This window comes from Lampetra planeri, unplaced genomic scaffold (assembly GCF_965212315.1).
Source record: "Lampetra planeri unplaced genomic scaffold, kcLamPlan1.2.h2 scaffold_153, whole genome shotgun sequence".
NCBI lineage: Eukaryota > Metazoa > Chordata > Hyperoartia > Petromyzontiformes > Petromyzontidae > Lampetra > Lampetra planeri.
The window spans coordinates 111,012-133,139 of NW_027614254.1; the positions used below are offsets into that span (position 1 = coordinate 111,012).

A 22,128-nucleotide genomic window follows, 5' to 3' on the forward strand; every position below is an offset into this window, starting at 1 on the left:
CAAAGAGGTGTGGGAAAAAATCCCTCCTGAGATGTGTCCAAACCTGGTGGCCAACTACAAGAAACGTCTGACCTCTGTGATTGCCAACAAGGGTTTTGCCACCAAGTACTAAGTCATGTTTTGCAGAGGGGTCAAATACTTATTTCCCTTATTAAAATGCAAATCAATTCATAACATTGTTGACATGCGTTTTTCTGGATTTTGTTGTTATTATTCTGTCTCTCACTGTTCAAATAAACCTACCATTAAAATTATAGACTGATCATTTCTTTGCCAGTGGGCAAACGCACAAAATCAGCAGGGGATCAAATACTTTTTTCCCACACTGTACTTATGCCATACAGATGACAATACTATATTCTATCATTAATTTTTTTTTTTAAACAATATTTTTTACATGTTATGTTTCGGCTTTGGTTTAATTGTCCACGGTAAAACTGACGTTGGCTGTAATTGACCACGGTCGCTTACATTATGGCAAGCCTCGGGGCCACTTCCTGGAGTCGTGGATTTCTTCCATTACTAGTACATTTCATAAAAGCGTGTTTTTAAAATAATTTTTAAAAATATTACTTATTTTATTTCTACCTACGTGACTTTACCGAAAGAAAAAGTCACACATGACTAACACGTCTATACGTATTCATATATTTTATATATTCATGATAAAACATTTTTTCCCAAATTCATCACATGGGCTGTTATGGCGCACTATGAGAGGGCAAATGGTCATACACATTCCTGGAAGCCCTCGTGTCTTCAAAATGAATGTTAACCCAAATCTCCAAGCACACAATTTCGGCTGTCTGCCTACAAAATGAATATTTATGAGAGCTAAATTCAGCTGACATAGCAAAAGGTGTTGAAAATAATACTAATTGTGTTATCCATAAATTCATGTTCAATCGCAACTTAGACGTGTGAAGCCAGGCTAAGATTTCCTTGAATGCTGGGTTGAACAGATCTAACATCAGCTGCATGTGTGTTGTGTCAACTTCCTGACTGCTTCCATTCTCATAAAGAGTTCCAGATGAAAACAAAAAACATAAACCATTGTTTTCATATAACCTCCGTGTTCAATAGAGTTAATAGACTTTACTGCAAACACAAACTTGACACTGTCACACACTGCTGCGTTAAACAGGTGGTGGCGTGTCCAAAACCATGCCTGGCCACACACCTTCATCTGCTCAGTATTAATGTTTCAGGTACTAAGTTTACTACCGGGCTTCGCCCAACACTTGGATTCTTGTCTTGAATGAATCCACGGCCTACGCGGAGGGTGGGGGGTGGGGGGTGCGTGACGTCAGCATGCACACTGCGTGACGCTGCCGCATGCGGGTGACATCACAGACGTGAGGTCACCGTTCACTTGCCGTGCAAAATATATCCATTATTGCGCCCCCCCCCCCCAAAAAAAATGCAAAAGTCAATTTTTATACTTTTTGTATTGTGTACAATCTGGAAGGTACCCACATGCCAAATTTTAAGTTTGTTGCATGTCGGAAAGTATGCTAAACATTTCGAACAGACACATTCACACATTTCCATTTTATATATAGATAACCCCGTGAGCAATGCGGCTCTTGACTCGGGGGCAAACGCCACAAACAAAAACGTGAACAAGAAACATCTTAAAGTGACTACACGCAACAGAAAAATCCAGGAAAAAACAGCAGAAAAAACACCGTATTTCAACACTGTGTTCAAAAATCCCAGTGGGATGCAAGTCAACAAAAACAACCATAAGACAATTTAGATTAAAGTTATCAGGCTAACTCTGTACTACCACAAACAAACATGGCTAAACCAAAACGTTTTCAATGCTTCCTCACTCCACCAAATAATTGAGGATCAAATCAACATAACCGAGTTTGCGTGTCTCCCTCTCTCTCTGTGGTGGCGTGGATTTTCCTCCGGCTGCCCCTCCACGTTTAAGAGTGAACATCAGCACGCGTTTAGAGCCCTTGACCGATAGTAATTTCCACACGTTGACAAAGCAAATTTGAAAAGCCGCCACTTTTTTTATAATTTTGAAAAACCGCCACTTTTTAAAATTTTCTTTCTGTGGATTTCACACCTGATGATGATTGCTTGTGTTGCAGTCAAAACGTCGTGAGAATTTTTTTTATCGTTTCATATTCATATTATTTTGTTATTTCCCTTCTACGTGACTTTACCGAAAGAACCAAGAATAAAAAAGCCCACCTTTGTTGTGTGGGCAAGTCGCTTCTGAAAACAAGAGCGCACGCTTGTCGCCCGAAACGTCGCGATTGATTTTATTTTATACCCACGTGACTTTACCGACAGAACCAAAGAGTATGGATTCCTGCACTCACGAAAGCTTCAAATCCTAAGAGCGGTACAGCAGCTCAAGCGGGCTTGGCCTGGTTACATAAAATAAAAATGTAAAGTGTCCTCGTGTTGTAGTATTTCCTGCTGTCACGAAAGCTCCAAATCTCTCATTGCCATGCTCATTTCTCTACCCCCCTTCTCTCTCTCAGCCCCCTTATCTCTCTATTTAAGGCCTCGACACAGATGTGTTGTTTCTGTGTGTGTCTATGTGTGTGTCTCTGTGTCTGTGTTATCTCTCTCTATGTGCCTATGTGTGTCTCGCTCTGTGTGCCTATGTGTCTCTCTCTGTCTGTGCTTTCTCTCTGTGTGCCTGTGTGTGTGTCTCTCTCTGTCTCTGTGTTATCTCTCCGCTTCTGTGTCTCTCTCTGTGTGTCTGTGTTATCTCTCTCTGCTTGTGTGTATGTGTCTGTGTGTCTCCGTGTCTGTGTTTAGTTCTCTCTCTCAAATGTATCAATCTTTGGAAGAACGTTAATAAACCAGGTGGGGAGTTGACTGTTATCTTAGCCGACTCTGTGTTGTATTGCATTGTAGTTATAAGTTTAATTAATTTTATATCTAGGTAACTTTACCGAAAGTACCAAAAAATATAGTTCAAGTTTACAAGCTTTGCTTTAAATTTCGATTTAAAGCTTTGAAATGAAACGACTAAAATCATAAAAAAATTCATTACATTTTTTAAATTAAAAATATATTTTATAAAAAAAAAATTTTTTATGAAAAAAAAATATTATGAATAAACAACTAAAATAAATGAAACTAAATACATTGTTTTGCCATTTTTTTATGAAAAAAATAATATGAAAAAACAACTCAAATAAATGAAAAAACTAAATTAAATTGGTTTCATTTATTTTATTTCTGCTGCCGTCACGAAAGCTTCCAGATCAAGTTGAAGCGAGAGAATTCAAGCAAAGGCTTTCAGGCGAGGGCAGGAGGCGAGGCCCGGCGTGGCTAGGCCCCACGTTGTAATGTCCCAACCTTGACATGGATTCCCATACTCGCTGCGACTCAATTGACATCCCTACGAGAGAGAGGCTCTACCTTGGTAAACAACAACAACCACCACAACAACAACCACAACCACCACCACGATGAAAATCTCTCACCTCGAATTTCATCGGCAGCTTTCCGTTACCTCGCTCCGTTATGGCGGCAGCAAGATATGACGTAATATTCACTTCCGGGGTACAAGACACGCCCCCAACGAGCGGGGCTGGGTAACTGAATAACTTATCCGAGAATTGAAGCTTTCGTGAACTGCAGGAATGACTCAACTCGTTGTACACTCATTGGCTCTTTCGGTAAAGTCACGCGTCGAGGGATGATGGGGCGTGGGTGCTGAACCCGTAGCAATAAAAAAACAAACTCGCGACGGCTTTTAACGAATATATTATGTTAATTTTATTTCATTTCTTTACCGAAATAACCAATGAGCAATTCCTGCAGTCACCAAAGCTTAGATCCTAGATTATGTTAATGAGCCGCCAGTCACTGGGCGTAGCTTTGCCCAAATAAGGATTGTACCGGAACAGAGATCGGCGGTATCCAAACAGGGGTGACATGACGTCACTAGCGAGGCGCACAGCCCCCCCCCTGGCGTTTCACACCGATGAGGTAATGCTTAGTGGTGACGTCGGAGAGCGGGGGTCAGAGTTCAAGTTTTGCGTATCGGGACCGTCCATAAATGACGTCACGCGATTTTAGCCGATTTTTGACCCCCCCCCTCGTCACACAGCGTCACAGTCAGACCCCCCTCAAATATGACGTCACCAAGCCCTGCCCCCCCCCCCCCCCCAAAAAAAAAACTACCTTCAAATCGCTTTAAACTATTGTCATTGTAGTGCGTATTTAACGTGGCGCTGCACTCTGATGTTGTAGGAGAGAACATTTATTAAAAAGGAGGCTTTGGAAAGGGCCTGTCCATAAATGATGTCACGCACCTATGGGGGGGGGGGGGTCAGACATTTGTGACGATGAGTGACGAGGGGGGGTGGGGGTTGAGAAATGTGACATGACATCAAAATGCGCAACTTTAAATAAATATAGACAACACGTTATACTTATGATAATTGTTTTTTTACCCTTCTATCTAGCAACAAAACTGACACCTTTTTACAAGGAGTCATGTTTGCATAGACCGCAATACCTGCAGTCATAATACAAACAAAAGAACATAACTCTGATAATGTGCACTGTCCTTGAAGTTGATTGGTCCACACCCGAGACAGCTTTCCTTGGTTTTTTAACCTTCTATCTGGCAACAAGAAGTGTAAAACCAATTATCATATTTTTACTGGCAAATGAGGTTCCAATGGTGTAAATGCTTGCCCCGAGCTCTCATACTCTGATGGTGGATTGTCTTTGAGTTGTGCGCCTTTTGGCGTTATCTGGTCCCATCCATGTGAGACGAGGCTCAAAGGAAAGCTGTCTCGGGTGTGGACTAATCAACTTCAAGGACAGTGCATACATTATCAGAGTTATGTTTTTTGTTTGCATTATGACTGCAGGTATTGTGGTCTATGCAAACATGACTCCTTGTAAAAAGGTGTCAGTTTTTTTGCCAGATAGAAGGGTAAAAAAACAATTATCGTATTTTTACTGGTAAATGAGGTTCCAATGACGTTCTACTTAATTAAAGACTTTTTAATAAAAGTTTACTCCTACAACATCAGAGTGCAGCGCCACATTAAATACGCACTACAATGACGATAGTTGAAAGCGATTTGAAGCATGTTTTATATTATTGGGGGGGGGGGGGCAGAGCTGTGTGACGTCATATTTGAGGAGGGTTTGACTTTCAGTGACGCCGTGTGACGAAGGTGGGGGGGTCAAAAATCGTCCAAAATCGCGTGACGTCATTTATGGATGGCCCCCATAACCAGTGGAGATTTTTGTTACCGGTCCTGAGCCGCCCCTACATCGACTCAGCCTCAAATGCGTACCCGGTGCAGTGTGCGAACATCGCCACCCGCTAACAGCACTTGCCCCAATAGTCTGTGAAGGCTATACCGGGGGGATCTTTGTCTTTGTATGTAAACACGCACGTGACCGATTACACAAATTAAAGGTCTCTACACAAGTTGCGGTGAAAGTTCACAAATTCACGTGTCTGGTTTATTGTGTTTGGTTACAATTATTCAAAACTCGTAAATTGCAGGGCGTTTCAGAAGGGTGGACAGCATCTGCTTTGAAATTGGGTGTTATGTCATTTCTGTACGATTCCAATCATTTTCGATTTAAAGCTTTCGTGACTGTAGGTATTCATCTTCTTGGTTCTTTCGTTAAAGTCACGTAGAAAGAAAATCATAAAAATAAAACAATAAAATAATTTTCACGTTTCGGCCACAACGCAAGCAGCCATCCTCAGGTGACAGACCTGCTTGCGTTGTGGCCGAAACGTCGTGATTAGTTTATTGTTTTATTTTTATTATTTCCCTTCTACGTGACTTGTACGAAAGAACCAAGAAGATGATTCCAATCATTTTTACACGCTTCTATTTAACGCACTTCGTCTGTTGTATCCTCAAAAACGAAATCTTGTAACTCAAATTTTTCACACTTCCCAATGTGCTATCGACTGCAAACTTGGTATAGCTATGTCATACTGATGACAACACGATATTATATCATAAAAAATTCAAAACATTTATTTTTAAACTTTTTACACGCTTTTATTTAACTTACTTTGTGTTGTATCCAAAGTCTTGTAACTCAATTTCAACCGTATTCCCAATGTCGTATCGAATACAAACTTCGCATAGGTGTGTCATACTGATGACAATACTATATTCTATCATAAAAAAATATTTTTTAACAAACTTTTTTACGGCTTTAATTGTCCACGCTCAACTGACGTTGCCTGTAAATCACCACGGTCCCTGATGTCACGGCAAGCCTCGGGGAGCCACGCCCAGGGGCGGGGCATGTGGAAGGAGGGGAGGGGCGATGAGGGGAGGGGCGATGAGGGAAGAGGCAGCTAGGACAGTACATTTCATTAAAGTGTGTTTTTAAAAAAAGTATTTTAAAATATTTTATTTTAACTGTCTGTTGTTGTATCATCAAATATTGTAACTCAATTGTAACCCACTTCCCAATGTGGTATCGACTGCAAACTTGGTATACTTGTGTCATACTGATGACAATACTATATTCTATCGTAAAAATAAAAAAAAATTTAACTTTCTTTTTTATATGTCATGTTTCGACTTGGGTCTAATTGTCCCCACGGTCGACTGACGTTGGCTGTAATTGGCCACGGTCCCTTACGTTATAGCAAGCTTCGGGGCCACTTCCTGGAGTCGTGGAGTTCTGCCATTACTAGTACATTTCATAAAAGCGTGTATTGAAAAAAGTTTTTTTCTTAATTACTTATTTATAGTCAAAATCGCCAAATTTGCGGAGCTTCGCTGCAAGTACAGGGAGAGACGAGAGGTGAGGCAGCGACGCGCTCAGCCTCCCCTCTGATTGCACAACCCCTCAGACACTGGATGGAACGCGGGCAGTAAAGGCGTGCCTGTTACTATCTCAGCATGTCACCAATGGAATGTTTGTAGACCCCTTCATTACATATCCTCGCCTTCCATAGTCCGGGTAACTTAGTTCAAGTACAGTAGAACCTCTGGTCACGATCATAATTCGTTCCATAACTGTGGTCGCAACCCAATTTGGTCGTGACTCGAACCTAATTTCCCCATTGGATTGTATGTAAATACGATTAATCCGTTCCTGACTTCTACGAACTGCATATAAATATTGTTTTTTAAAGATTTTTAAGCACAAAAATAGTTAATTATGCCATAGAATTCAGTGTAATAGTAAACTAAATGTAAAAACATTGCATAACACTGAGAAATCCTTGAACAGAGAAAACTAACATTGCCGCGTCAAGGTTTAGAATCGTTCAACAAGATGACTGTTTCGTCTGCTACATCAGTCAGTCGATTCTGAGAGAGAGAATATTCGTATGAGCAATTCATGTTTCTATTGAAAGTAAGTTAACAGTAATATTTGGGTACAGTAATGTTTTTGGAAGCATTCACCGTATTATCGTATGAACGTTAACTTCACCGCATCATCGTATGAATGATGCGAGAAGAGAATAACGGGTTCTTATGTTAGCGATTTACGTACTCGGCGCTTTCGCTCTCTAAATTATGGCTTGAATGAGGGGGGAGGGGTATGACTACACTCACACAATTTATATCTTACTAGGAATTTTATGTAGCAAAAGTTATATACAAAACTGTTACGCTTTGTGTAATTCAACAACAAAAATGGAGCGGAAGGGGGAAATCGGCCGCGGCCGTTTTTGATCGCCACCGAGTATGTGTTCATGACCAGATTCAAAAATGTTGTAAATGTTTTGGATGGAACCCAATTTGGCCGTGGCCAGAAGCGTTTGTGACCAGAGGTTCTACTCTATGTGTATAAAGATACGTAGGCTCGCTGGTCTCGTCATGAAACTGCAATGACAAAGCACCAGGGGAGGCAGCTATCACATCTGCCCCACCTGGGGGGGGGTGTGTCAGACACGCCCCCCCCTCGGTGAGGCCACACCCCCGGTATCTCCCCAGACACTGACCTCACCGCATGTCACTGTCTCCCATCCATCGCGTTCAGTGTTAATTACCGAGGCTCACAAAGCCAGACTCAGGCTCCCATAGGGTCCAGTGTAAATCACTGAAGCTCAGAGCCAGACTAAGGCTTCCATAGGCTTCAGTGTGAATCACTGAGGCTCACAGATCCAGACTAAGGCTCCCATAGGCTTCAGTGTGAATCACCGAGGCTCCTGGTGAGATATCTACCCAACCAACAGATCCACCAAGACTGGCCGCTCTTACCCTGCAGGTTGAACCTAGGATTTCAATGTTCTTCTTAACATTATTTTCATTAAAGGTCTGTCACAAAGGTGCATCTATTGGGAGCGACATCGTCTCAAGCTTACACATCTACCGGGTCTCCATTTGACTTTGTATTGCCTAGGAAGTCCACCCACACCTCCACTTCCACAAACTGCTGTGAGTTGCCTCGCTCTGCCTCACAGTCAGAATTCCCCTCCTGCTTCACGTTGCCTCCATCGATGTGAAGGTCCCATTTTGGAGTCGAATCTTCATCTTCACATTTTACCTTCACTTCTTCGCTCTTCACCGTCACCTCTTCACATTTCACAATCACCTCTTCAAATTCCGCCTTGATACCTTTAAAAGTGCCCAAGCTGAGATTTTCTCCCGGTACTTGTTTCATGAGGGATGGGCTCCTTACGGCAGTTTGACTTTCACAAGCTGATTTCAGACTCCACTCCTTGAGGATCTTCTGATGCTTCTGTGTTCTCTGGTGTTCTTGAAGACGTTGTGAACGTGCAAACGCCTTTCCGCACAGAGTGCACCTGAAGGGTTTTTCTCCTGTGTGTGTTCTATGGTGTTTTGCAAGATTAGGCGACTGTGAAAATGCCTTCCCACACACACTGCACTTGAAGGGTTTCTCTCCTGTGTGTGTTCTCTGGTGTCTTGCAAGATGTTGTGACAGTAAAAATGCCTTCCCACACACACTGCACTTGAAGGGTTTCTCTCCTGTGTGTGTTCTCTGGTGTCTTGTAAGATCACATGACTGTGAAAATGCTTTCACACACACACTGCACTTGAAGGGTTTCTCTCCTGTGTGTCTTCTCTGGTGTTTTGCAAGATCACATGACTGTGAAAATGCCTTCCCACACATACTGCACTTGAAGGGTTTCTCTCCTGTGTGTGTTCTCTGGTGTTGTGCGAGATGTTGTGACTGTAAAAATGCCTTCCCACACACACTGCACTTGAAGGGTTTCTCTCCTGTGTGTGTTCTCTGGTGTTTTGCAAGATGTTGTGACTGTAAAAATGCCTTCCCACAAACACTGCACTTGAAGGGTTTCTCTCCTGTGTGTGTTCTCTGGTGTATTTGAAAAGTTGATGGATCTGCAAACGCCATTCCACACAAAGTGCATTTGAAGGGCATTTCTCCCGTGTGTTTTTTCTGGTGCTGAGTCAAACTTTCAGTCCGATCCGTGCTGTATGCACGATGATCCCATTGTTGCCTTGCCGTACCGAGCCGCGCTGACTGCCTGTCCTCCATCAGACCAATTCTGCAGAGGAAGCGTCAGAGGAAGTGACATCTGCAGACAGAAAATACCATCTACACGTCAGTATCGAGGCACAGAGGAATGAATATACGCATATATATGTACACAATCTTGATTTGAAGCTTTCATGATTGCAGGAATCCATACTCTATGGTTCTTTCGGTAAAGTCACGTAGGTAGAAATAACATAAATGACGACGTTTCGAACGCAACACCAGCGTTCGTCTTCGGGTGAAAATCGCGATAGCTGAGATGTCTGCTGTGATTTATTTTAATACACGCTTTCATTTAACTCACTGTCTGTTGTTGTTGTTGTCATTGTTGTCGTTGTTGTATCCTCAAATCTTGCAACTCCATTTTAACCCACTTCCCAATGTGGTATCGACTGCAAACTTGGTATACAGTGAGGGAAAAAAGTATTTGATCCCTTGCTGATTTTGTACGTTTGCCCACTGGCAAAGAAATGATCAGTCTATAATTTTAATGGTAGGTTTATTTGAACAGTGAGAGACAGAATAACAACAAAATCCAGAAAAATGCATGTCAAAAATGTTATAAATTGATTTGCATTTTAATGAGGGAAATAAGTATTTGACCCCCCCTCAATCAGAAAGATTTCTGGCTCCCAGGTGTCTTTTATACAGGTAACCAGCTGAGATTAGGAGCACACTCTTAAAGGGAGTGCTCCTAATCTCAGCTTGTTACCTGTATAAAAAACACCTGTTCACAGAAGCAAGCAATCAATCAGATTCCAAACTCTTCACCATGGCCAAAACCAAAGAGCTCTCCAAGGATGTCAGGGACAAGATTGTAGACCTACACAAGGCTGGAATTGGCTACAAGACCATCGCCAAGCAGCTTGGTGAGAAGGTGACAACAGTTGGTGCGATTATTTGCAAATGGAAGATACACAAAAGAACTGTCAATCTCCCTCGGCCTGGGGCTCCATGCAAGATCTCACCTCGTCGAGTTGCAATGATCATGAGAACGTTGATGAATCAAACCAGAACTACACGGGAGGATCTTGTCAATGATCTCAAGGCAGCTGGGACCATAATCACCAAGAAAACAGTTGGTAACACACTACGCCGTGAAGGACTGAAATCTTGTAGCGGCCGCAAGGTTCCCCTGCTCAAAAAAGCACATATACATGCCCATCTGAAGTTTGACAATGAACATCTGAATGATTCAGAGGACAACTGGGTGAAAGTGTTGTGATCAGATGAGACCAAAATGGAGCTCTTTGGCATCAACTCAATCGCCGTGTTTGGAGGAGGAGGAATGCTGCCTATGACCCCAACAACACCATCCCCACCGTCAAACATGGAGGTGGAAACATTATGCTTTGGAGGTGTTTTCTGCTAAGGGGACAGGACAACTTCACCGCATCAAATGGACGATGGACGGGGCCATGTACCGTCAAATCTTGGGTGAGAACCTCCTTCCCTCAGCCAGGGCATTGAAAATGGGTCGTGGATGGGTATTCCAGCATGACAATGACCCAAAACACACGGCCAAGGCAACAAAGGAGTGGCTCAAGAAGAAGCACATTAAGGTCCTAGAGTTGCCTAACCAGTCTCCAGACCTTAATCCCATAGAAAATCTGTGGAAGGAGCTGAAGGTTCGAGTTGCCAAACGACAGCCTCGAAACCTTAATGACTTGGAGAAGATCTGCAAAGAGGTTGGGGAAAAAATCCCTCCTGAGATGTGTGCAAACCTGGTGGCCAACTACAAGAAACGTCTGACCTCTGTGATTGCCAACAAGGGTTTTGCCACCAAGTACTAAGTCATGTTTTGCAGAGGGGTCAAATACTTATTTCCCTCATTAAAATGCCAATCAATTTATAACATTTTTGACATGCGTTTTTCTGGATTTTGTTGTTGTTATTCTGTCTCTCACTGTTCAAATAAACCTATCATTAAAATTATAGACTGATCATTTCTTTGTCAGTGGGCAAACGCACAAAATCAGCAGGAGATCAAATACTTTTTTCCCTCACTGTACTCATGCCATACTGATGACAATACTATATTCTATCATTACATTTTTTTTTTAAACAATCTTTTTTACATGTTATGTTTCGGCTTTGGTCTAATTGTCCACGGTAAACTGACGTTGGCTGTAATTGACCACGGTCACTTACATTATGGCAAGCCTCGGGGACACTTCCTGGAGTCGTGGAGTTCTTCCATTACTAGTACATTTCAAAAAAGCGTGTTTAAAAAAATATTACTTCTATTATTTCTACCTACGTGACTTTACCGAAAGAACCAAAGAGTAAATATAAATATAAATACAGTCACACATGACTAACACGTCTATACGTATTCATATATTTTATATATTCATGATAAAAAAAAAGTTTCCCAAATTCATCACACGGGCTGTTATGGCACACTATGAGAGGGCAAATGGTCATTCCTGGAAGCCCTCGAATCTTCAAAATCAATGTTAACCCAAAACTCCAAGCACACAATTTCGGCTGTCTGGCTACAAAATGAATATTTATAATAGCTAAATTCAGGTGACATAGCAAAGGGTGTTGAAAATAATACTACTTGTGTTATGCATAAATTAATGTTCAATCGCAACTTAGAGGTGTGAAGCCAGGCTCAGATTTCCTTGAATGTAGGGATGAACAGATCTAACGTCAGCTGTATGTGTGCTGTGTCAACTTCCTGACTGCTTCCATTCTCATAAAGAGTTCCAGATGAAAACAAAAAACATAAACCATTGTTTTCATATAACCTCCGTGTTCAATAGTTAATAGACTTTACTTCAAACACAAACTTGACACTGCCACACACTGCCGTGTTAAACAGGTGGTGGCGTGTCCAGAACCATGCCTGGCCCCACACCTTCATCTGCTCAGTATTAATGTTTCAGTTTCATTTATTAGGTACTAGCTTTACTACCTGGCTTAGCCCGAGACTGGGATTCTTGTCTTGAATGAATCCACGGCCTACGCGGAGGGTGGGGGGTGCGTGACGTCAGCATGCACACTGCGTGACGCTGCCGCATGCGGGTGACATCACAGACGTGAGGTCACCGTTCACTTGACGTGCAAAATATATCCATTATTGCGCCCCCCCCTCCCCCAAATGCAAAAGTCAATTTTTATACTTTTTGCATTGTGTACAATCTGGAAGGTACCCACATGCTAAATTTAAAGTTTGTTGCATGTCGGAACGTATGCTAAACATTTCGAACAGACACATTCACAAATTTCCCTTTTATATATAGATAACCCGGTGAGCCATGCGGCTCTTGACTCGGGGGCAACTGCAACAAACAAAACATGAACAAGAAACATCTTAAAGTGACTACACGCAACAGAAAAATTCAGTTAAAAACAGTAGAAAAAACACCGTATTTCAACGCTGTGTGCAAAAATCCCAGTGGGATGCAAGTCAACAAAAACAACCATAAGACAATTTAGATTAAAGTTATCAGGCTAACTCTGTACTACCACAAACAAACATGGCTAAACCAAAACGTTTTCAATGCTTCCTCACTCCACCAAATAATTGAGGATGAAATCAACATAACCGAGTTTGCGTGTCTCCCTCTCTCTCCGTGGTGGCGTGGATTTTCCTCCGGATGCCCCTCCACATTTAAGAGTGAACATCAGCACGCGTTTAGAGCCTTTGACCGATAGTCATTTCCACACGTTGACAAAGCCCACCTTTGTTGTGTGGGCAGGTCGCTTCTGAAAACAAGAGCGGACGCTTGTCGCACGAAACGTCGTTATTTATTTTATTTTCTGACCTACGTGACTATACCGAAAGAACCAAAGAGTATGGATTCCTGCACTCACGAAAGCTTCAAATCATAAGAGCGGTACAGCAGCTCAAGCGGGCTTGGCCTGGTTACATAAAATAAAAACCGAAAGTGTCCTCGTGTTGTAGTATTTCCTGCAGTCACGAAAGCTCCAAATCTCTCATTGCCATGCTCATTTCTCTATCCCCCCCCCGTCTCTCTCTCTGCCCCCCTCTCTCTCTATTTAAGGCCTCGACACTGAGGTGTTGTTTCTGTGTGTGCCTATGTGTGTGTCTCTGTGTGCCTATGTGTATGTCTCGCTGTGTGCCTGTGTGTCTCTCTCTCTGTCTATTTGTGCGTGTCTCTCTATCTGTCTCTCTCTCTCTGAGTGCCTATGTGTGTGTCTCCCTCTGTGTGCCTTTGTGTGTGTGTCCATGTGTGTCTCTGTCTCTTTGTTATCTCTCTGTGAGCCTATGTGTGTGTCTATCTCTCATTGTGTCTCTCTCTGTGTGCCTATGTGAATGTCTCTGTGTCTTTGTGTTATCTCTCTCTGTGTATCCATGTGTGTGTCTCTCTGTGTTGTCTCTCTGTGTCTGTGTTATCTCTCTCTGTGTTCCTGTGTATCTCTCTGTAATGCCTGTGTGTCTTTCGGTCTCATCTCTCTCTGCTTATGTGTCTCTCTGTTTGTCTGTATCTCTCTCTGATTGTGTCTGTGTGTCTCCGTGTCTGTGTTTAGTTCTCTCAAATTTAGCAATCTTTGGAAGAACGTTAATCAACCAGGTGGGGTGTTGACTGTAATGTTAGCCGACTCGCTGTGTTGTGTTGTATTGCATTGTAGTTCTAAATTAATTTTAATTTATACCTACGTAACTTTACCGAAAGAACCAAAGAATATAGTTCTAAGTTTACAAGCTTTGCTTTCTCATTCATTTGTACCTGATGGTGATTGCTCGTGTCGCAAAGGAAACGTCGTATGCTATTACTTAATTAATGTTTTCTTTCTACGCGACTTTACCGAAAGCTCCAGATCAAGTTCAACCGAGATAATTATTTTTGTTTCTTTCGGTAAAGTCACGTAGGTAAAAAATAAAATGAAACGACTAAATAAAAAAGAAATTCTAATTTTTTATTTAAAAAAAAATGTTTAATTAAAAGTTCAATATTATGAAAAAACAACAAAAATAAATGAAACTAAATACATTTTGTTGTTTTTAATTTTTTTACGAAAAGAAAATTGTATTAAAAAAATATTATGAAAAAAACTAAAATAAATGAAAAAACTTAATTAAATTGGTTGTATCTTCATTTATTGTATTTCTGCTGCTGTCACGAAAGCTTCCAGATCAAGTTGAAGCGAGAGAATTTAAGCAAAGGCCTTCAGGCGAGGGCAGGAGGCGAGGCCCCGCGTGGCTCGGCCCCACGTTGTAATGTTCCAACCTGGACATGGATTCCCATACTCGCTGCGACTCAATTGACATCCCTACGAGAGAGAGGCTCTACCTGGGTAAACAACAACCACCACCACCACAACCACCACCACGATGAAAATCTCTCACCTCAGATTTCAGCGGTAGCTTCTCGTTACCTCGCGTTAATGAGCCGCCAGTCACTGGGCGCAGCTTTGCCTAAATAAGGATTGTACCAGAACATAGGCGGTGACCAAGCAGGGGTGACATGACGTCACTAGCGAGGCGCACCGCCCCCCCTGGAGTTTCACGCCGATGAGGTAATGCTTAGTGGTGACGTCAGAGAACGGGAGTCAGAGTTCAAGTTTTGCGTATAGGGGACGTCTATAAATGACGTCACGCGATTTTGGCCGATTTTTGACCCCTCACAAAAAGTCAGACCCCCCTCAAATATGACGTCACAAACCTCTGCCCCCCCCCCCAAAAAAAAACATGCTTCAAATCGCTTTAAACTAGTCATTGTAGTGCGTATTTAACGTGGCGCTGCACTCTGATGTTGTAGGAGAAAACATTTATTTAACCGGTCCTGAGCCACCCCTACATCGACTCAGCCTCAAATGCGTACCCGGTGCGGTGTGCGAACATCGCCACCCGCTAACAGCACTTGCCCCAATAGTCTGTGAAGGCTATACCGGGGGGGATCTTTGTCTTTGTATGTACACACACACGTGGCCAATTACACAGATTAAAGGTCTCTACACAAGTTGCAGTGAAAGTTCACAAATTCACGTGTCTGGTTTATTGTGTTTGGTTACAATTATTTACAACTCGTAAATTACAGGGCGTTTCAGAAGGGTGGACCGCATCTGCTTTCAAATTGGGTGTTATGTCATTTCTGTACGATTCCAATCATTTTCGATTTAAAGCTTTCGTGACTGCAGGGATTCATCTTCTTGGTTCTTTCAGTAAAGTCACGTAGAAGGGAAATAATAAAACATAAAATAAAATAATTTTCACGACGTTTCGGCCACAACACAAGCAGGTCTGTCACCTGAGGACGGCTGCTTGCGTTGTGACCAAAACGTCGTGAGAATGATTGTTTTATTTTTATTATTTCCCTTCTACGTGACTTTACCGAAAGAACCAAGAAGATGATTAGAAGATGATTGCACCCCCCCTTGGTGCTGTTGATCCTGCATAATGCATGGGCATAATATGCCTTTGAAACCCCCCCCCGCCCACCTCCTACGCATTTCCCATGAATATGCTAAATTCCTCTTCATATGCACATTCTTTTTTGTTAAGGCGCTCTTCCACCTCCAACCCAGTTTATATATAAGCTCCTAGCTTGGTAGTGTCTCATTCTTCACCTGAAGACGGCTGCTTGCGTTGTAGCCGAAACGTCGTGAGAATTATTTCATTTTATTATGTTTTATTTTTATTATTTTATTACTTCCCTTCTACGTGACTTTACCGAAAGAACCAAGAAGATGATTACAATCATTTTTACACGCTTATATTTAACTCAATTCGTCTGTTGTATCCTCAAAAACGAAATCTTGTAACTCAAATTTTACACACTTCCCAATGTGCTAACGACTGCAAACTTGGTATAGCAATGTCATACTGATGACAACACGATATTATATCATAAAAAAGATCCAAAACATAGATTTTTTTAACTTTTAACACGCTTTTATTTAAACTTACTGTATGTGTTGAATCCAAAAATCTTGTTACACAATTTCAACCGAATTCCCAATTTCGTATCGAATGCAAAATTCGTATAGGTGTGTCATACTGATGACAATACTATATTCTATCATTAAAAATAAACATTTAAAACATTATTTTTTAAATGTTATGTTTCGGCTTGGGTTTAATTGTCAACTGACTTTGGCTGTAATTGGCCACTGTCCCTTAAGTTATGGCAAGCTTCGGGGCCACTTCATGGAGTCGTGGAGTTCTGCCATTACTAGTACATTTCATAAAAGCGTGTTTTGAAAAAGTTTTTTTCTTAATTACTTATTTATAGTCAAAATCGCCAAATTTGCGGAGCTTCGCTGCAAGTACAGGGAGAGACGAGAGGTGAGGCAGCGACGCGCTCAGCCTCCCCTCTGATTGCGCAACCCCTCAGACACTGGATGGAACGCGGGCAGTAAGGGCGTGCCTGTTACTATCTCAGCATGTCACCAATTGAATGTTTGTAGACAACTTCATTACATGTCCTCGCCTTCCATAGTCCGGGTAACTTAGTTCAAGTACAGTAGAACCTCTGGTCACGACCATAATTCGTTGCATAACTTTGGTCGCAACCCGATTTGGTCGTGACTCAAACCTAATTTCCCCATTGGATTGTATGTAAATACGATTAATCCGTTCCAGACTCCTACGAACTGCATATAGATTTTTAAGCAAACATTTTTAATTATGCCATAAAATTCAGTGTAATAGTAAACTAAATGTAAAAACTTTGCAAAACACTGAGAAAACCTTGAACAGAAAAAACTAACATTGCCGCGACAAGGTTTAGAATCGTTCAACAAGATTACTGTTTCGTCTGCTACATTAGTCGGTCGATTCTGAGAAATTCATGTTTCTATTGAAAGTAAGTTAAAAGTAATATTTGGGTACAGTATTTTTTTGGAAGCATTCACCGTAATATCGTATGAACATTTACTTCACCGCATCATCGTATGAATGATGCGAGAAGAGATTAACAGGTTCTTTTGCTAGCGATTTACGTACTCGGCGCTTTCGCTCTCTAAATAATGGCTTGAATGAGGGGGGAGGGGTACGACTACACTCACAAAATGTATATTTTACTAGGAATTTTATATAGCAAAAGATATATACATAACTGTTACGCTGTGTAATTCAACAAAAAAAATGGCGCTGAAGGGGAAATCGGCCGCGGCCGTATTTGATCGCCACCCGAGTATGTGTTCGTGACCAGATTCAAAAACGTTGTCAAATTTTTGGTCGGAACCCAATTTGGTCGTGGTCAGAAGCGTTCGTGACCAGAGGTTCTACTGTATGTGTTTAAAGATACGTAGGCTCGCTGGTCTCGTCATGAAACTGCAATGAAAAAGCACCAGGGGAGGCAGCTATCACATCTGCCTCACTGAGGGGGGGCGTGTCAGACACGCCCCCCCTCGGTGAGGCCACGCCCCCGGTGCCTCCCCAGCCACTGACCTCACCACATGTCACTGGCTCCCATCCATCGCGTTCAGTGTTAATTACCGAGGCTCACAAAGCCAGACTCAGGCTCCCATGGGCTTCAGTGTTAATCACTGAGGCTCACAGGGCCAGACTCAGGCTCCCATAGGCTTCAGTGTTATTCACTGAGGCTCACAGAGCCAGACGAAGGCTCCTATAGGGTTCAGTGTTAATCACCGAGGCTCACAGAGCCAGACTAAGGCTCCCATAGGCTTCAGTGTTAATCACTGAGGCTCACAGATCCAGACTAAGGCTCCCATAGGCTTTAGTGTGAATCACTGAGGCTCACAAAGCCAGACGAAGGCTCCCATTAGGGTTCAGTTTGAATCACTGAGGCTCCTGGCGAAATATCTACCCAACCCACGGATCCACCAAGACTGGCCACTCTTACCCTGCAGGTTGAACCTAGGATTTCAATGTTCTTCTTAACATTATTTTCATTAAAGGTCTGTCACAAAGGTGCATCTATTGGGAGCGACATCGTCTCAAGCTTATACATCTAACGGGTCTCCATTTGACTTTGTATTGCCTAGGAAGTCCACCCACACCTCCACTTCCACAAACTGCTGTGAGTTGCCTCGCTCTGCCTCACAGTCAGAATTCCCCTCCTGCTTCACGTTGCCTCCATCGATGTGAAGGTCCCATTTTGGAGTCGAATCTTCATCTTCACATTTTACCTTCACTTCTTCGCTCTTCACCGTCACCTCTTCACATTTCACAATCACCTCTTCAAATTCCGCCTTGATACCTTTACAAGTGCCCAAGCTGGGATTTTCTTCCGGTACATGTTTCATGAGGGATGGGCTCCATACGGCACTTTGACTTTCACAAGCTGATTTCAGAGTCCACTCCTTGTGGATCTTCTGATGCTTCTGTGTTCTCTGGTGTTCTTTAAGACGTTGTGACCGTGCAAACGCCTTCCCGCACAGAGTGCACCTGAAGGGTTTCTCTCCTGTGTGTGTTCTCTGATGTTTTCGACAATTTGATGGATCTGCAAACGCCATTCCACACACACTGCACTTGAAGGGTTTCTCTCCTGTGTGTGTTCTCTGGTGTTGTGCAAGATGGTGTGACTGTGAAAATGCCTTCCCACACACACTGCACTTGAAGGGTTTCTCTCCTGTGTGTGTTCTCCGGTGTGTTGAAAGATCAGATGAATGTGAAAATGCCTTCCCACACACACTGCACTTGAAGGGTTTCTCTCCTGTGTGTGTTCTCTGGTGTATTGCAAGATCACATGACTGTGAAAATGCCTTCCCACACACACTGCACTGGAAGGGTTTCTCTCCTGTGTGTGTTCTCTGGTGTTGTGCAAGATGGTGTGACTGTGAAAATGCCTTCCCACACACACTGCACTTGAAGGGTTTCTCTCCTGTGTGTGTTCTCTGGTGTGTTCCAAGAATAGATGAATGTGAAAATGACTTCCCACACACACTGCACTGGAAGGGTTTCTCTCCCGTGTGTGTTCTCTGGTGTCTTTGAAGAGTTGATGAATCTGCAAACGCCATCTCACACAGAGTGCACTTGAAGGGCTTATCTCCCGTGTGTTTTATCTGGTGTCTTTGAAGAGTAGATGAATCTGCAAACGCCATCTCACACAGAGTGCAGTTGAAGGGTTTCTCTCCCGTGTGTTTTTTTTGGTGCTGTGTCAAACTTCCAGTCCGATCCGTGCTGTATGCACCCTGGTCCCATTGTTGCCTTGCCGTACCGAGCCGCGCTGACTGCCTGTGCTCCATCAGACCAATTCTGCAGAGGAAGCGACAGCTGCAGACAGAAAATACCATCTACACGTCAGTATCGAGGCACAGAGGAATGAATATACGCATATATATGTACACAATCTTGATTTGAAGCTTTCATGACTGCAGGAATCCATACTCTTTGGTTCTTTCGGTAAAGTCACGTAGGTATAAATAAAATGAAATCACGACGTTTCGAACGCAACACAAGCGTTCGTCTTCGGGTGAAAATCGCGATAGCCGAGATGTCTGCTGTGATTTATTTTAATACACGCTTTCATTTAACTCACTCTGTCTGTTGTTGTTGTCATTGTTGTCGTTGTTGTATCCTTCAAATCTTGTAACTCCATTTTAACCCAATTTCCAATGTGGTATCGACTGCAAACTTGGTATACTTATGCCATACTGATGACAATACTATATTCTATCATTAAAAATATTTTTTGAAACAATCTTTTTTACATGTTATGTCTCGGCTTGGGCCTAATTGTCCACGGTAAACTGACGTTGGCTATAATTGAGCACGGTCGCTTATGTTACGGCAAGCCTCGGGGCCAATCCCTGGAGTCGTGGAGTTCTTCCATTACTAGTACATTTCAAAAAAGCGTGTTTAAAAAAATATTACGTCTTTTATTTCAACCTACGTGACTTTACCGAAAGAACCAAAGAGTATATAAAAACAGTCACACATGACTAACACGTCTATACGTATTCATATATTCATGATAGAGTTAAAAAGTTTCCCAAATTCATCACACGGGCTGTTATGGCGCACTATCAGAGGGCAAATGGTCATACACACTCCTGGAAGCCCTCGTATCTTCAAAATCAATGTTAACCCAAAACTCCAAGCACACAATTTTGGCTGTCTGGCTACGAAATGAATATTTATCAGAGCTAAATTCAGCTGACATAGCAAAGGGTGTCGAAAATAATACTACTTGTGTTATGCATAAATTCATGTTCAATCGCAACTTAGAGGTGTGAAGCCAGGCTCAGATTTCCTTGCATGCTGGGATGAACAGATCTAACGTCAGCTGCATGTGTGCTGTGTCAACTTCCTGACTGCTTCCATTATCATAAAGAGTTCCAGATGAAAACAAAAAAGAAACCATTGTTTTCATATAACCTCCGTGTTCATTAGAGTTAATAGACTTTACTGCAAACACAAACTTGACACTGCCACACACTGCCGTGTTAAACAGGTGGTGGCGTGTCCAGAACCATGCCTGGCCACACACCTTCATCTGCTCAGTATTAATGTTTCAGTTTCATTTGTTAGGTCTTAGCTTTACTTCATGGATTCGCCCGAGACTTGGATTCTTGTCTTGAAAGAATCCACGGCCTACGCGGAGGGTGGGGGGTGCGTGACGTCAGCAGACGCTGCCGCATGCGGGTGACATCACAGACGTGAGGTCACCGTTCACTTGCTGTGCAAAATATATCCATTATTGCGCCCCCCCCCCCCAAATGCAAAAGTCAATTTTTATACTTTTTGCATTGTATACAATCTGGAAGCTACCCACATGCCAAATTTAAAGTTTGTTGCATGTCGGAACGTATGCTAAACATTTCGAACAGACACACATTCACAAATTTCCCTTTTATATATAGATAACCCCGTGAGCCATGCGGCTCTTGACTCGGGGGCAACTGCAACAAACAAAAACATAAACAAAAACCATCTTAAAGTGACTACACGCAACAGAAAAATCCAGGAAAAAACAGCAGAAAAAACACCGTATTTCAACGCTGTGTGCAAAAATCCTAGTGGGATGAAAGTCAAACAATAACAACCATAAGACAACTTACATTAAAGGTATCAGTCTAACTCTGTACTACCACAAACAAACATGGCTAAACCAAAAGTTTTCAATGGTTCCTCACTCCACCAAATAATTGAGGATCAAATCAACATAACCGAGTTTGCGTGTCTCCCTCTCTCTCCGTGGTGGCGTGGATTTTCCTCCGGATGCAACTCCACATTTAAAAGTGAACATCAGCACGCGTTTAGAGCCTTTGACCGATAGTCATTTCCACACGTTGACAAAGCCCACCTTTGTTGTGTGGGCAGGTCGCTTCTGAAAACAAGAGCGGACGCTTTTCGCACGAAACGTCGTGATTTATTTTATTTTCTGACCTACGTGACTTTACCGAAAGAACCAAAGAGTATGGATTCCTGCACTCACGAAAGCTTCAAATCTCTCATTGCCATGCTCATTTCTCTATCCCCCCCCCCCCCCACGTCTCTCTCTGCCCCCCTCTCTCTCTATTTAAGGCCTCGACACAGAGGTGTTGTTTCTGTGTGTGCCTATGTGTGTGTCTCTCTCTCCGTGTTATCTCTGTGTGTGTATCTCTCTCTCTGTGTGTGCCTATGTGTGTCTCTCTGTGTGCCTATGTGTATGTCTCGCTCTGTGTGCCTTTGTGTGTGTGTCTATGTGTGTCCCTGTCTCTTTGTTATCTCTCTGAGCCTATGTGTGTGTCTCTATCTCTCATTGTGTCTCTCTCTGTGTGTCTATGTGTGTGTCTCTCTGTCTTTGT

General features: G+C 42.6%; 2 protein-coding genes and 1 long non-coding RNA gene across 4 annotated transcripts in view; all 3 read right to left on the reverse strand.

Annotated features, from left to right (window-relative positions):
* Positions 1-15,267, reverse strand: part of LOC144739496 (uncharacterized) — a 33,689-nt gene extending 18,422 nt beyond the window's left edge. The window contains exons 1-2 of the mRNA XM_078622449.1: positions 14,780-15,267; positions 8,712-9,496 (exon numbers count right to left, since the gene is read on the reverse strand). Coding sequence (XP_078478575.1) covers positions 8,712-9,456 — 745 coding nt within the window. The 5' untranslated portion in view covers positions 9,457-9,496; positions 14,780-15,267. The remainder of the gene's footprint in view (positions 1-8,711; positions 9,497-14,779) is intronic.
* LOC144739497 (uncharacterized) lies at positions 635-4,138 on the reverse strand. The gene is made up of 2 exons (XR_013589445.1): positions 3,462-4,138; positions 635-1,271 (listed from the first exon to the last, which is right to left on the reverse strand). It is a non-coding gene; the product is annotated as an uncharacterized LOC144739497 (long non-coding RNA).
* Positions 15,268-15,399: 132 nt separating the features above from the next.
* LOC144739495 (uncharacterized) overlaps positions 15,400-22,128 on the reverse strand; it is a 45,749-nt gene continuing 39,020 nt past the window's right edge. Inside the window, exons 2-3 of one of the 2 annotated variants that reach the window (XM_078622448.1) lie at positions 20,317-20,348; positions 15,400-19,511 (exon numbers count right to left, since the gene is read on the reverse strand). In XM_078622448.1, coding sequence (XP_078478574.1) covers positions 18,340-19,511; positions 20,317-20,348 — 1,204 coding nt within the window. In that variant the 3' untranslated portion in view covers positions 15,400-18,339. The remainder of the gene's footprint in view (positions 19,512-20,316; positions 20,349-22,128) is intronic. The other variant, XM_078622447.1, reaches the window with a different exon arrangement.